We start from the raw sequence: 12613 nt of genomic DNA, 5'->3' as shown, positions 1-12613 counted from the left end.
GCTTGCATAAGCCAGAAACACCATCACCCCCCGACACACACACGCATACGCTCCCTCTCATGACGTAGCGCTGAGCGTGTCCAATGGCTACACTGTTCTGTTCTTGTGTTTAAAGTTTAAACCACCGTCATCACGTCTGTACGCGTGCATAGTGGTTGTAGGTACATGTAGTCGCATGGGCTGCCTGACTCTGCATGGGCTGCCACTGACTCTGTATGCACGTGCTAGCGTATATGCGCCGTTTTGCCAGAGCGTGAACAGCTCCGTTGTGCCGCGTGTCTCGGGCCATGAATGCATTTTACCTGCCTACCTACCTCTCTTTATCTCTCTCTCTCTCTCTCTCCTCTCTCTCTTTCAATCTCTCGATCTCTCTCTTCTGTTGCGTCCTTTTTACCTCGCCTCCGCCCACTGACGCGGACAGAGATTATTCAACTCTCATCACAATCATGTCCCTATGTCCACATGCTTGTTGAAGATACACCAAGCTGCGTGCAGCTTCCCGTGTAGTCAGTGTAGTGGTGGTGTTAGTGCCTCCATGCAGTGTTGTCCTTGGACCTGCACTTTTTTTATTTTTTCATTTGCTACATTGTGCTTTGTTCTGTAAGTTTTGTTCTGTAACCCGCTGAACACACATTGACACCCCCTGCATATAGTTTGCCTACTGCCAAACGTCAGAAAAATTCGCCTGGAAACCTACTTTAGTTAGGTACTTACAATGCTTTGTTCCCCTTTGCAGATCTTATTTTTTGTCTATCTCAACAGTTTTTTTTAATGTTTTTTTATCGACCACGGCGTGCATCGCACGCATCATAGTACTGACGTATCAATATCCTACATGCCAGCTGTTTTGGTCTATTGTAGACTCTTTGTTCGTGGCGCTTTATTTCTTTGACTATCGGAGCAATGTTGGCTCTCAGAATACATTAAATTTCACCGTGGGTACTCATCAGTACTGGTCACAGTGGATGTCTCTATTTGTGGAGCAGATGTGCTAGCAGGCAGCTTGCCATGCCTTGCGTAATCAAGAGTGTGCAGAAGCTGTGAGCTCCTGCCGTCTTGGTCTATACTGTAATGTGTGTGTATACTGTAATCAAGAGTCCATAACCCCCAGAGTGTGCAACGCCACACAAATCTCTGTCACGACTTGTTTTCAACATTACGTCATCTTTATGATGTAATGACTGTGGTGATTCGCATAGTTGTTGCGGTGTCACGAATGTCGCGGCCTACACACGCAGCTATGCGCGGGTTCATTACATCATGAAAATGACGTAATGTTGAAAACGAGTCGTGACACGACTTTATCGCGCGTTGCACACTCTGGGGGTTATTGCCTCTTGCTGTAATGTGTATGAATGTGGTGCTTTGATTCATACTGTAATGCGTGTGGATGTGGTGCTTTGATCCATACTGTAATGCGTGTGGATGTGCTATGGCCTATACAGGCTCAGCCTTGGGTGGAACGCGGCCACTGTCCAGTTTCACGGCCGATGGCGGCGAGCCAGGATTCTATCTTCTCACATACCACCGATCTGTATTGTAGGGGTGTGGGTGTCATCATATGCCACCACTCTGCATTCATACCACTTACAGGGCGTCAAGGGCTGTGCAAGTTGAGGGCACCAAGTATGCACTTTGGGTCGGATTTCACCAAGTGCACAACCGTACATGTGTACCAACAGCAACAATGCAGCACTGAAGTTGCAAACGGCAGCAAGCAGTCAAGAAATCACAGAAAAGGCAAATTCTAGATTGCAATGGGCGGCAACATGCGTGAGCGCCCGCAACCCATGAATTGTGGTGCAGCAGCGAAATCGTTGTATTCGTGGATCCCTATTATGTTGCATGGGCCACGGGTGTGCGAATCAAACCGTAATAGAGTAGTTGACAATGGTGAAATGAATAACACATCGTGCAACAGTTGGTAGTCCCGGTATGATGTCCATTTCCACAAGAACAAAAACTTTGCCTTCATGTCACCTTGACAACCGGGTCCACAATATCCATGCAGCCTAGCCTAGCCTAGAATGCATACACTACTGATCAAGTCCTTACCCACCAAAGTATATAACAGGTAGTTCCGGGGTTTCATCCAGAAGAAGGAACAAATGAACAGGGCAGCTTACTAGCCACCTGCTCCGGCGTCTGACAGTCTGACAGTGGAACGACTGCACAGCTGTCACCGTCACAAGTACCTATTTTGATAGCAACTTTGATACCTCAAGTACCGATAATTTTGACAATGGCGAAATGCTGCTGCTGCTGCTACTGCTGCTGGCACGAGTCGACTTTAGCAAGTGGGCCTGTTCCGAGCATCAGTATCGCTATGTGTCACACATAGTCAATGGCACTCTTGTCACATCGTTGTACAGCATGACGACAGCAGCAATAGCATCCCCTCAGCGCTGGTTGGTCATCTCCATAATCAGTGCCCGGGGATGGGTCACATCGTGGCAGCCGGCAGAGCCGCATACGTGCTCTCTGGGTTGATTGGAAGCAGCATTATCACACTGTAGATATGGGTTAAGTGGATAAACAGATAGAACATGTTCTTGTAGATAAAGTTGGTCAGCTCCACCATACCCAGCAGGTACGTAGTGAGGCGGAACAGCAGCAAGACCAGGTCGGCCACGATCTGAAGCAGCAGGAACAGGCAGAATAGCAAGATGCTGGTGCGAGAGTAGCGACGCGTGTTCCGGTTCATCGACTGCTGGAACGACGAGAGGGTGGTGAAGTTCCAGAACGAGGTGAACTTGAGCGTGACCTCCAGCGTTATGCCAATCAGCAGCAAAGTTGCGACGAGCATGACAGGCACTGAGATGTAGAGATACGTAGACAAAGTTACGTGCTTCTGAAACTATACACAGCAACACACACACACGCACACACGCACACGCACACACACACGCACACACACACGCACACACACACACACACACACACACACACACACACACACACACAACCGGCAGAAACAAACCGAGAACACAAGTGTCCAACAACAACCGTCAGATGGCGTGAGAGCAGTTTGAAGTGTGATGGAAGAGAGACGCGAGTGTCAGTGGAAAAGGACTGCTTCACCCTTTGGTGCCAGGTCGATTTCCACATATGCTGACAGTGCATGCTAAAGTTGATCGCAGAGCCAGTCTCGTACATGTAAGATGCCTGATTTTGTTTACAGGGACCCCTTAGTGTAAAACAGTGAAAGTACAACACCCTTGATGTGGATGGCGAGGTTGAACATATTGAGTCCAAGTGAAAACTCGGGTTGAATCAATTATGCTGATTGCTCGTCATTTTACCCATCATTATGATCATTATGGTCGTACTCGATAATCGTTAAAAGTATAGTTGTGAGAGTGACCATGCAAAGACACGTCGGCGGTATGCGTGGGTGCCAGTGTGTGTGCGGTGCAAAAACCGACTGCGTAGTCGTGGCAAAGTGTGAGAACCTGTCACGTTATCTGTTAACCAGCGTTAACCAGCGTTAACCAGCGTTAACCAGCGTTAATAACCAATGATTAATTTTAAAAAGCATATGATTAAAATAGAAGAAATCACATGGAAACGAGTTACGAAGCAACTATCCACGACTGTAACAAGATAATACGCAGTCAGAAAGTGCGATAGCAGAGCCGCACAACACAGACAGGCTACTGAGACATTCAACGACCTGAGACCTAGCTCCAACAAATCTCCAGTGCAAGCCAACAGCCTTCCAGCTTGGAAGGTTCAAGGTTATGGTAGGACCGATGAGGGGAAGGTGAGCGCAGCGAAAACGTGCACAAGCTAAGTCCCACGGCAACAAAGAATGCCGACCGTTACAGGACGCTTTCTGACTGCTTATTATCTTGTTAGTCGTGGGTAGTTGCTTCATAACTCGCCTCCATGTGATTTCTTCTATTTTAATTGAATTTACCGGCTCAGTACCAGAGTTAAATAATGCCCATGAAATGTGCTTATCCAGAAAATCTTCCGGGCCGACGGCCTTTCAGCCAACAAAATATTGGGAAACACTTCAAAACAAGCAGGTCAAGACAATCACAGCTCTAGATCATAATATCCATGATGGAGAGCTGTGATGCTAAGTGCATGGTCTGGGTTTCATACCACTGACTCTTGCTCATAGAAACACCGAGAGGATGACTTTTTCTCAATCATTGCTTACCACTCCTAGCTCGTTGCACACAGACATAATATCCAGGATCTCCAAGATGCTCTTCTTGGTACTTTGGAGCAGCTCATAGACCACTTCAAACGGCTGCTCTCGCTCCGCATCCGTCTTGTTGTACAGATAGGATAGGTTGAAGCACATGTTGACGATGAACGTGAACGCCAGAAAGCTATGCGGTATGATGTGACCTAGCACGTCGGCAGTTGTGTCCAGCACGAGCCAGTAGATACGAGGTGACAGGTACACGCACACGTACACTATCCACGCCACGTAGTGCACTATGAACGCATCGCCGTTGGTGGAGAAAAGGAATGCATACAAGCTGTATTTCTGAGCAGAAGGACATGAACACAGAGAGAAATCATTGCAGCTGGTTCTGAAACGAAATGATTGCAGCAGTTTCTCAGCACCGTGGTATTGCGTAGCCACAAGTATCTTTGTCATGTGACTCAGTTTGTGTAGTGATCATGGCATGTGTACAGTTGAACCAACATGGCCGCCATCATGCGACCCATAGATGCAAGTGTTGACTGGAGTTGGAACCAACAGGGCTGTCAGCCAGCAGTGCCAGGGATGGTCATGTGGTACATGTGAAATTGATCTACTGTAAAACCGGAAAGTCTAACGAGTCACAAAGTCTAACGTTTTAACGACCAATTTTTTTCGTTATTTGAAGAAATGTTATCACGAGATATCTGTGTAAAGATGTGCATACAAATGGGTGGCCACTGGCCAGGTAGCCATCGTTAAACTTTCTGCACGTTATCACGCCAAAATTACAAAAAAACGTTGAACTTTTTGGTCGTTTAACTTTCCGGTTTTACAGTATACAGGTCATATGCGTACCGTAAAGTACCGTTAATCCGCCCCGTCTCTAACTGCCGCCCCGTCTCTAACTGCCGCCCCGTCTCTAACTGCCGCCCCGTCTCTAACTGCCGCCCCGTCTCTAACTGCCGCCCCCTGTTGAATTTCTGCCTGTGAAGCGACTTCAGCGTATACAACGAAATACGATGTTGAACCGACGCATGTACTGCTGTACACCGTGTGTGCGAGTGCAGGTTCATACTACTACATGTAGATCAGCCTGCAATCTATTGTACGGAGATACACAACGCAATGCAGTTAGTTAGGGTATGCATGTGTGTGTGTGTGTGTGTGTGTGTGTGTGTGCGTGCGTGCGTGCGTGCGTGCGTGCGTGCGTGCGTGCGTGCGTGCGTGCGTGTGTGTGTGCATGCATGCATGCAAAATTTAATGTGCACACACACGAGTTTGTGTGTATAAGCAGAACTGAACGCAAAGTCCTGTCTTACATTGAGAGGCTGGAAGACAGTACCAATCTGGCGTGACGTGCTACACATGCCGATACAACTGTAAGTGAAGATGCGCGGTACTATCAGTAATCCTATGATAGTGCCCAGTGACAGGACTATTGTCACTACCCATAGTGGGTATAGCTTGCTCCTGCCACACACAGTCAGTACAGATATGCAGAAAAGAAGGAGAGGAGAGGAGTTATGCAGAGAAGCATTCACACACACGCACACACACACACACGCACACGCACGCACGCCCACACCCACACACACACGCACACATGCACGCACGCACGCACGCACACACACATGCACACACAAGGACATGTGTGTGCACGAGATAGACAGACAGACAGACAGACGGACAGACGGACAAACGGACGGACGGACGGACGGACGGACGGACGGACGGACGGACGGACGGACGGACGGACGGACGGACGGACGGACGGACGGACGGACGGACGGACGGACGGACGGACGGACGGACGGACGGACGGACGGACGGACGGACGGGCGGGCGGACGGGCGGACGGACGGACGGACGGACGGACACCCAGTCATACAAGCAGCCAGGCAAGCTGGGAGGCAGTTGCCGACCTTAACGGTGACAAAACGGCACTTGATCCCATCAAGAAAGTAGCACGTACAAGAAATGTGACTGGACCACTGCACAGATGGACAGAAGTGATCATGGCGTTCTTTCTCAAGAAGACTAGTATGGTCGAAACGTCAACTCAGTCGTGATCACTTCCGCCCTTCTGTACAATGGTCTAGTTACCTTTCTCAGACAGACAGGCAGACATGCAGGCAGGCAGACAGACAGGCGGATAGACATGCAGGCAGGCAGACAGACAGAATACAGTTTGAATCATCTAACTGGACCTGCACTGGTGTGTCATCGTACGTTCAAGTGTCTAAGTCCCTGTGTACCTCTGAGTACCTCTGAGTCCAACACCCCATGCACACTGCAGAGACTTCAGAAGGTATTTTAGTGTGGTACGGTCAGCCATCTGAAGTACAGTTTACTCGTGGGGGAGAGGTGGCTGAGCCGGAAATTTTGGAATTTTAGATCCCAGATCAGTGTACTTTATTGATTCACGGGGTACCTGGGGCAAAAAGTGGTACGGTCAATACCGTAGTGACCGCAGGCCCGTCGCACCGACTTTGGAGGTGGGGTGGCCATGGAAGGGGGTCCGGGGTCGTCCCCCGGGAAAAAATTCAAAAATTGAAGCCAATTGCAAGCATTTCCGGGCATTTGGTGCCATTTCAGTGTACATGTAACTAAAATGAAAGACTTTTTGATCCTGCAAAAAACCTTGCAGACGCTACGATCGGGGACAAACATTACCCGTCGCACCGACTTTGGAGGTGAGGCGGCCATGGAAGGGGGTCCGGGGTCGTCCCCCGGGAAAAAAATAAAATTGAAGCCAATTGCAAGCATTTCCAGGCATTTGAATTGGTGCCATTTCAGTGTAACTGCAATGAAAGGCTGTTTTGTTTCTGCAAAAAAACACGATCGGGGACAAGGATTTGCCACGTTTGCGCTGAGCTGCTATCATCGATCATTGTTGCAGTGTGCTCCGAAAAAAAAGGCCGAAAAAGTGGGGCGGCCTCAGCCGCCCCAGCCGCCCCGGCTGTGACGGCGTTGGACCGTACCGTGTCCGACGCCCCTGCACAGTCTATGTGTATGTATCTAAGTCCCTGTACACCCCTGAATCCCACACTTCATGCAGTCCATGCAGTCCATGAAGTATATGACCTTTTAAAGGTAGCAACTTACACTGCAGCATTGTTCTCCACGTAGTACGTGAACACGTACTGGAAGTAGCTGATCTGGCAGACGAAGGAGATGAGAAGCAATACTCGTGATACGTCGCGTACCCAGTTGCCGCACGACGTGATGTTTGGCGGGTCGCTGGAAACGAGCGGCGGAATCGTATCGCGTCCGCTGATGATGTCCTTCGCCCAAATCCAGTTAGCACTCAGGGATTCTATGTCTGAACAAGAACAAATCAGGAGTAGAATACAGCCATGCTGACGTCACACCGGTTCCTGATATTTGCACCTTGTAAACACATGTGTTTCACACTTTCCGGGATGTTGTACAAATATCTCCCTGTTATTGCAAACATTATTCTCTTGAAGTTGATTGTTCCAACTAGGTTCTAAGTTCATAATATTCTCTGTCAGCGCATACCACACATCCGGTTATCTTCCACTTGCTTGCCAACGCATATTTCTAGATCTAAATTAGCTACAGACACCTTGAAGATAAATTAGATTTTTTATAGCAGGATCGACAAGACTCCAAGACTGTGACAAGAATAAGATTGGTGAGAGCGACAGTGCACATCTGATCCCATCAGCTGAGATTCAAAATAATACCAATACTGAACGTAGGTTTTTCATGGGTACAGAGTGTGAGCACTGGTGAATAGGCCATAGACGTCACGGAAAACTGTACTATGTACTACAGTTGAACATTGATTATCCCACCGTCGTTATCCTATCATGCGATTATCCGGAATGGGCTTTCGAACCGCACGCGGCTCAGGCTACGCATTGTCGTACGGGAGCTCGCACGAAAAGTTAAAAAAGAAAGAAAAGTTAGGGGGGGAGGGGGAGGGAGCAAGACAGGCGCAGTGAACTGACATATCAGGAACAGAGTTGGCCCAAACCCACATTCAACCCACTCTTCAACATCTTGGCCATAGTGATACAAGAGCAACACCAAGTACCACAAGGTACGGGTCGGAATGTAATGATTCATACACAAGTGCACATGCACGCAATGTATTTCCCATACAGTTCCTGCTTTTCTTACCGGCATATTTCGACCTAAGAAAGATCAGGCCACGATGGGGCAGGAACGTTGGTTAAGACTTGCGTCAACATGCCCAAAACGTGCCCACTTCAATGGACACACAGAGTGTGTGGCATGGATCCAGAGTGCATACACATGCAATGTGTTTGTAGGAAGAAATCTCTAGGCACTAGCTGCGCGAGTGCAACGGAAAAAATGGACCACAGTCAGCTAAAACGTCTTGGAGTGAACATTTTCAAAAACAATATTCCAGAAGTTGTCACTTTACCCTCCAGCTGCTTGAAGTAGAACACCGAACAAGTGTGAGAACAAGGTTCGACAAGATGCTATCGCCAACGGCTGATGAACGAAGCACAGCATGAACGCGGTAGACAGAAACAATTTTCCATAACGTCTCCAAAAAATTACGAAACCCCAGGGACATTTTTTAGCTGACCTCGGGCCCAGATGTCCGCATACGTCATCAGCTATCACAAAGTCACGGTGAAGTGCAAACCATAAACCGTGAATATTCGGTTCACTAAATTTTGCAGTTTCTCAGAAGCAACGGCTACACGATGGCAAAAGCTCGTGGAACACCGTTGCCACACGCTAAGCTTTACGTTACACGGCGCAAGTTTGCGAAGTCCAAAGTTTACGATTCAGCCCCTCTCCCGAAAATCACAAACAATACCAGGCACACCCATACCTCGGTTATCCGGATCCCACAGTTATGGGCACTTTGGTCTGCCCGGCGCCCTTTGAGCGAGTCTCGTAGTGGAAATATTACAACTCTTTTGTCACTTCTGTGGAAATAGCGACGTCACATGTCATATCTATGGTCTTTCCCCATCAACATGTGTGTGATTCGGAGTTACGGACATTTCAAAGTTACGGGCAGTGCTTGGTCCCGGACCGCCCGGATAAACGAGCAATGAGTGTATGCTGTCTTGAGGATTGCATGTACTCGTAAAGGCGATCACGACAAAATCCCTAGTACACACTTTGACAAGCTTACCGTCAATTTCAGTAGCTGTACTTGTGTCTCCGCACATCTTTAACTAACTTTCAAAATGATGGCGTCACTGTGCTTGGTTACATGTGTTGGCTGTCATGCAGTCGGTCAGGGACTCACAGTACCGACGGAGCACAGTGCATGAATATGCGGGCAGCAAGCAAACCTCACCCAAGAGAAAAAGGGCACGCCACAGCAACACACCACAGCAACACGCCACAACGACACACCACAACGACACACCACGACACACCACAACGACACACCACAACGACACACCACAACGACACACCACGACACACCACAACGACACACCACCACAACGACACACCATCACAACGACACACCACCACAATGACACACCATCACAACGACACACCACAGCAACACACCACAAACAGAAACAATTAGTTTTAGAGATACAGCATGAAGGCGGAATTGCAGAACATTCCTGTAGAAACACTTAGAAGATTGGCAAACATCAGCTTCCGCAAACAGCAACATCCTGAACATTTCAACGGGTATACTTTCAAGCCTATAGTTTACACACACAAGTTAAACTCACCATTCCATTATCATCAGGCCTGCCCAAACCGGGCCAAAGTCACATGATTTGTTGATTTATCATCACATTCATCAGGGACGACACAGTGCAACAAAGTGAAACTAAACAGCAATGCCTTTTCATGTGAAATCAACGTTATGAGTAACAGCTTTCAACCGTTTGGGTTTAAAACTTGCGAATAACGGCACTATCTTCTGACTTCCAGTACTGCTCAATGACATCCGATAGCCTGAGTCAAGTTTGCGCCCTGCACCAGCTCACACAGCCCAGTGTTCTAATGCACTGGACTCACTTGATCGGATTTCATTGAGCAGAACTGCAGACTGTAGTAATCATTTGACTGCATGCTTCCAACCTCACACAGGGGCGTCGGGCATGCTACGGGCACTACGGTATTGACCGTACCACTGTTTGTCCCGGGCATGATAGCTCTACCCTGGGAATCAATAAAAGGCATTGTTTTATGCTCTAAATTTCGAAATTTTTCAGAGGAGCCACCCTTACTCCACGAGTAAATTGTAGTCAACTTCGCTAATAACGACTGCGGATATAAAAATTCGCGGATAACAATAGAATTTACATGCCCAGAGCAAAGTCCCATCTAACTGTAATACATATAATCATCGGAGACTTCGGGTATAAAGACACTTCGCGAATAAGGTCACTTTTCTGATGCCCCGCCGAGTGTCGTTATACGCGAAGTTGACTGTACTTCAGGTGGTTCACCTTACCACCCTAAAATACCTTCCGATACCCCTGTGACAAATAACAACACTTGTTTGTGCCCGATTGAGGTACATCATTCGCAAGGTTGACTGTAGATTGCAGATAATTCTAGTATTATCCATTCTCAATCAAAGAGAAACAGCAACCTTTTGTGCTGCCATGTCGGACTCGAAGTGTATACAACTTCATCACAAGAGCCCCCCGCCCCCTCCCACAGATACAAACGTGTGTGCGCATGCACATACACACACGCAAACGAACCAGACTCCGCCACCATCAATGAAACCGCCGCACTCATCAGAACACAACACACACACACACACACACACACACACACACACACACACACACACACACACACACACACACCATTGACCATTGACCATTGGACGCCCATCGCCAGAGGCGATGATAGCGATGCTACAGCAGAAGCCATAGCAACTTGTGCTGGGATTGCACCATTCAACAGCTTGCAAGGCTGAAGAATTGACCACCACTATTCAGCCTGGTCTACACCACACAGCTTTGAAGTGGCTTTTTTCTGGCCAGTGAATCCCTACTTTTTGGTCTTTTTATTTTATTTTTCCCGCACACACATCACACCACATACTCCGGCATGCACACACACACACACACACACACACACACACACACACACACACATACACACATACTGATACCAATTCAACAGCGACGAAACACAGGACTAGTCTACTGCGAATGGCCCGTGCAGCGGGACCATGGATTGCAAACTTACAGACAAATCTCGACAAGCTCCATGAAACAACTCCTCCGAAGCTACGGAGCGGCAACTTTTCGGTTGAGAAAATCAATAATGGTTGAGCTGTCCCTGCTTGGTGGTGGATTTTCTCTCCCCGTCCTCTGCCAAGTTGCGCTGCCGTACCCACTGCTGTGCGCTAGCTTTCGGCAACACCCGCAAACCTAAGCACGACACACGCTAGTGACGGGATAAACCACTGCTGACAATTCTCACGATCGTCGTCGTCCTTGCGTTCGCATGTCCAGGACTGCATGGCAGTATCGGACGGTACTTCGTGGTCTGCATTGCACTCCCACATGAAGCTTTGCCTTCGGGACGTGTCTTTGTCGCATGGACTTGCGCTCCACGACGTTGTATGTGGACATGCCTAGCGCACCTTGCAGGCACAGGACTCTGGAGAGCGGACGCTAGAGAGGAGCGGACACAAGCAAAAGCGTTCGACCAGAGAACCATCTTTCCTCAGTTCCGTTTTCAGTTGGTACTCAGTCTCAAACGCACTGCCGTCTGCCATGCATGGTCTGCTGCGCAGTGGAATGCCAGAGAAGGAAGAGCAACAGCAACGCCTCACCTAGTAAAAGTATTTTCGGCAGGCGAGTCTTGATCCATGGTCTTGCATGCTTTCGGTATTGGTGTACCAATACTGCCATAGCAAGAGTAGATAAACAAGAGTGTGCAACTCCGGATCTCTCCTGCACAATCTGCAGATACCCCGCGCCCACGGCGGAATTTTTTGTTTACGTCACCTTTTTTCAGAGAAACGCGGCTTTGCCGCGCAGAGCAGTGTGAGAGCACGTGCTGGGCACCGACCTTGTAGTGTAAAGCCCAGCCAAGTGCACGAGGGAAAACTCTCCAAAACGGCAAAAGGCTCGCAGCGCGTGCGTCGTCGAAAAGATTACGTCAACAAAAAATTCCGCCGTGGGCCAATCCATCCGGAGTTGCACACTCTTGTTTATCTACTCTTGGCCATAGCAATAGTCAGGTTCCCCACTACCAAAACTACACGTACCTGGATTTCCGGTAGGCCATGACTTCCTAGCGAACAACGAAGCAGAACCCGCCATGTTCACACAGTTCTTCTACTCGAGACGAGATTTCGAAGGAAGTGATTGCAACGCAGCGGCATCCTGAGTTCATCTGATTACATTCACCCTTGGATCAGTGGCTGAATCTGCAGCAGCCACTGGAGGCAGCTCGCACCAAGATTTGGCGGAGCTTCACACTACATGTACTAGA

The 12613-nt window shown here is 48.6% G+C and overlaps 2 protein-coding genes across 6 annotated transcripts in view; one reads left to right on the top strand and one right to left on the bottom strand.

Moving 5' to 3' along the window:
- Positions 1 to 961, top strand: part of LOC135828263 (mediator of RNA polymerase II transcription subunit 15-like) — a 33776-nt gene extending 32815 nt beyond the window's left edge. For all 5 annotated transcript variants that reach the window (XM_065340711.1, XM_065340709.1, XM_065340710.1 and 2 more), the window contains one exon: positions 1 to 961. This exon is cut by the window's left edge and continues 902 nt beyond it. The gene's annotated coding sequence lies outside the window, so the exon portion shown is untranslated.
- Positions 962 to 1607: 646 nt separating this feature from the next.
- LOC135828541 (uncharacterized) lies at positions 1608 to 12051 on the bottom strand. Its single transcript, XM_065340983.1, has 6 exons — positions 11357 to 12051; positions 9312 to 9474; positions 7271 to 7487; positions 5485 to 5635; positions 4169 to 4504; positions 1608 to 2857 (listed from the first exon to the last, which is right to left on the bottom strand). The coding sequence occupies exons 2-6, from the start codon at positions 9346 to 9348 to the stop codon at positions 2444 to 2446; spliced, it is 1155 nt and encodes a 384-aa protein (XP_065197055.1). The 5' UTR covers positions 9349 to 9474; positions 11357 to 12051; the 3' UTR covers positions 1608 to 2443.
- Between the last annotated feature and the right edge of the window lie 562 nt (positions 12052 to 12613).

Source organism: Sycon ciliatum, chromosome 12, assembly GCF_964019385.1.
Source record: "Sycon ciliatum chromosome 12, ocSycCili1.1, whole genome shotgun sequence".
Classification (NCBI taxonomy): Eukaryota; Metazoa; Porifera; class Calcarea; order Leucosolenida; family Sycettidae; genus Sycon; species Sycon ciliatum.
This window is presented reverse-complemented; position numbering and strand designations above follow the sequence as displayed.

Excerpts from the sequence above, each read along its gene's own strand:
- LOC135828541 (XM_065340983.1), bottom strand. The coding sequence starts at position 9,348 with ATGTGCGGAGACACAAGTACAGCTACTGAAATTGACG. Across the intron at positions 5,636-7,270 it reads GTGGAGAACAATGCTGCAGT|GAGCAAGCTATACCCACTAT; the intron begins GTAAGTTGCTAC and ends TGTGTGTGGCAG. Across the intron at positions 2,858-4,168 it reads TGTGCAACGAGCTAGGAGTG|TTTCAGAAGCACGTAACTTT; the intron begins GTAAGCAATGAT and ends TGCTGTGTATAG.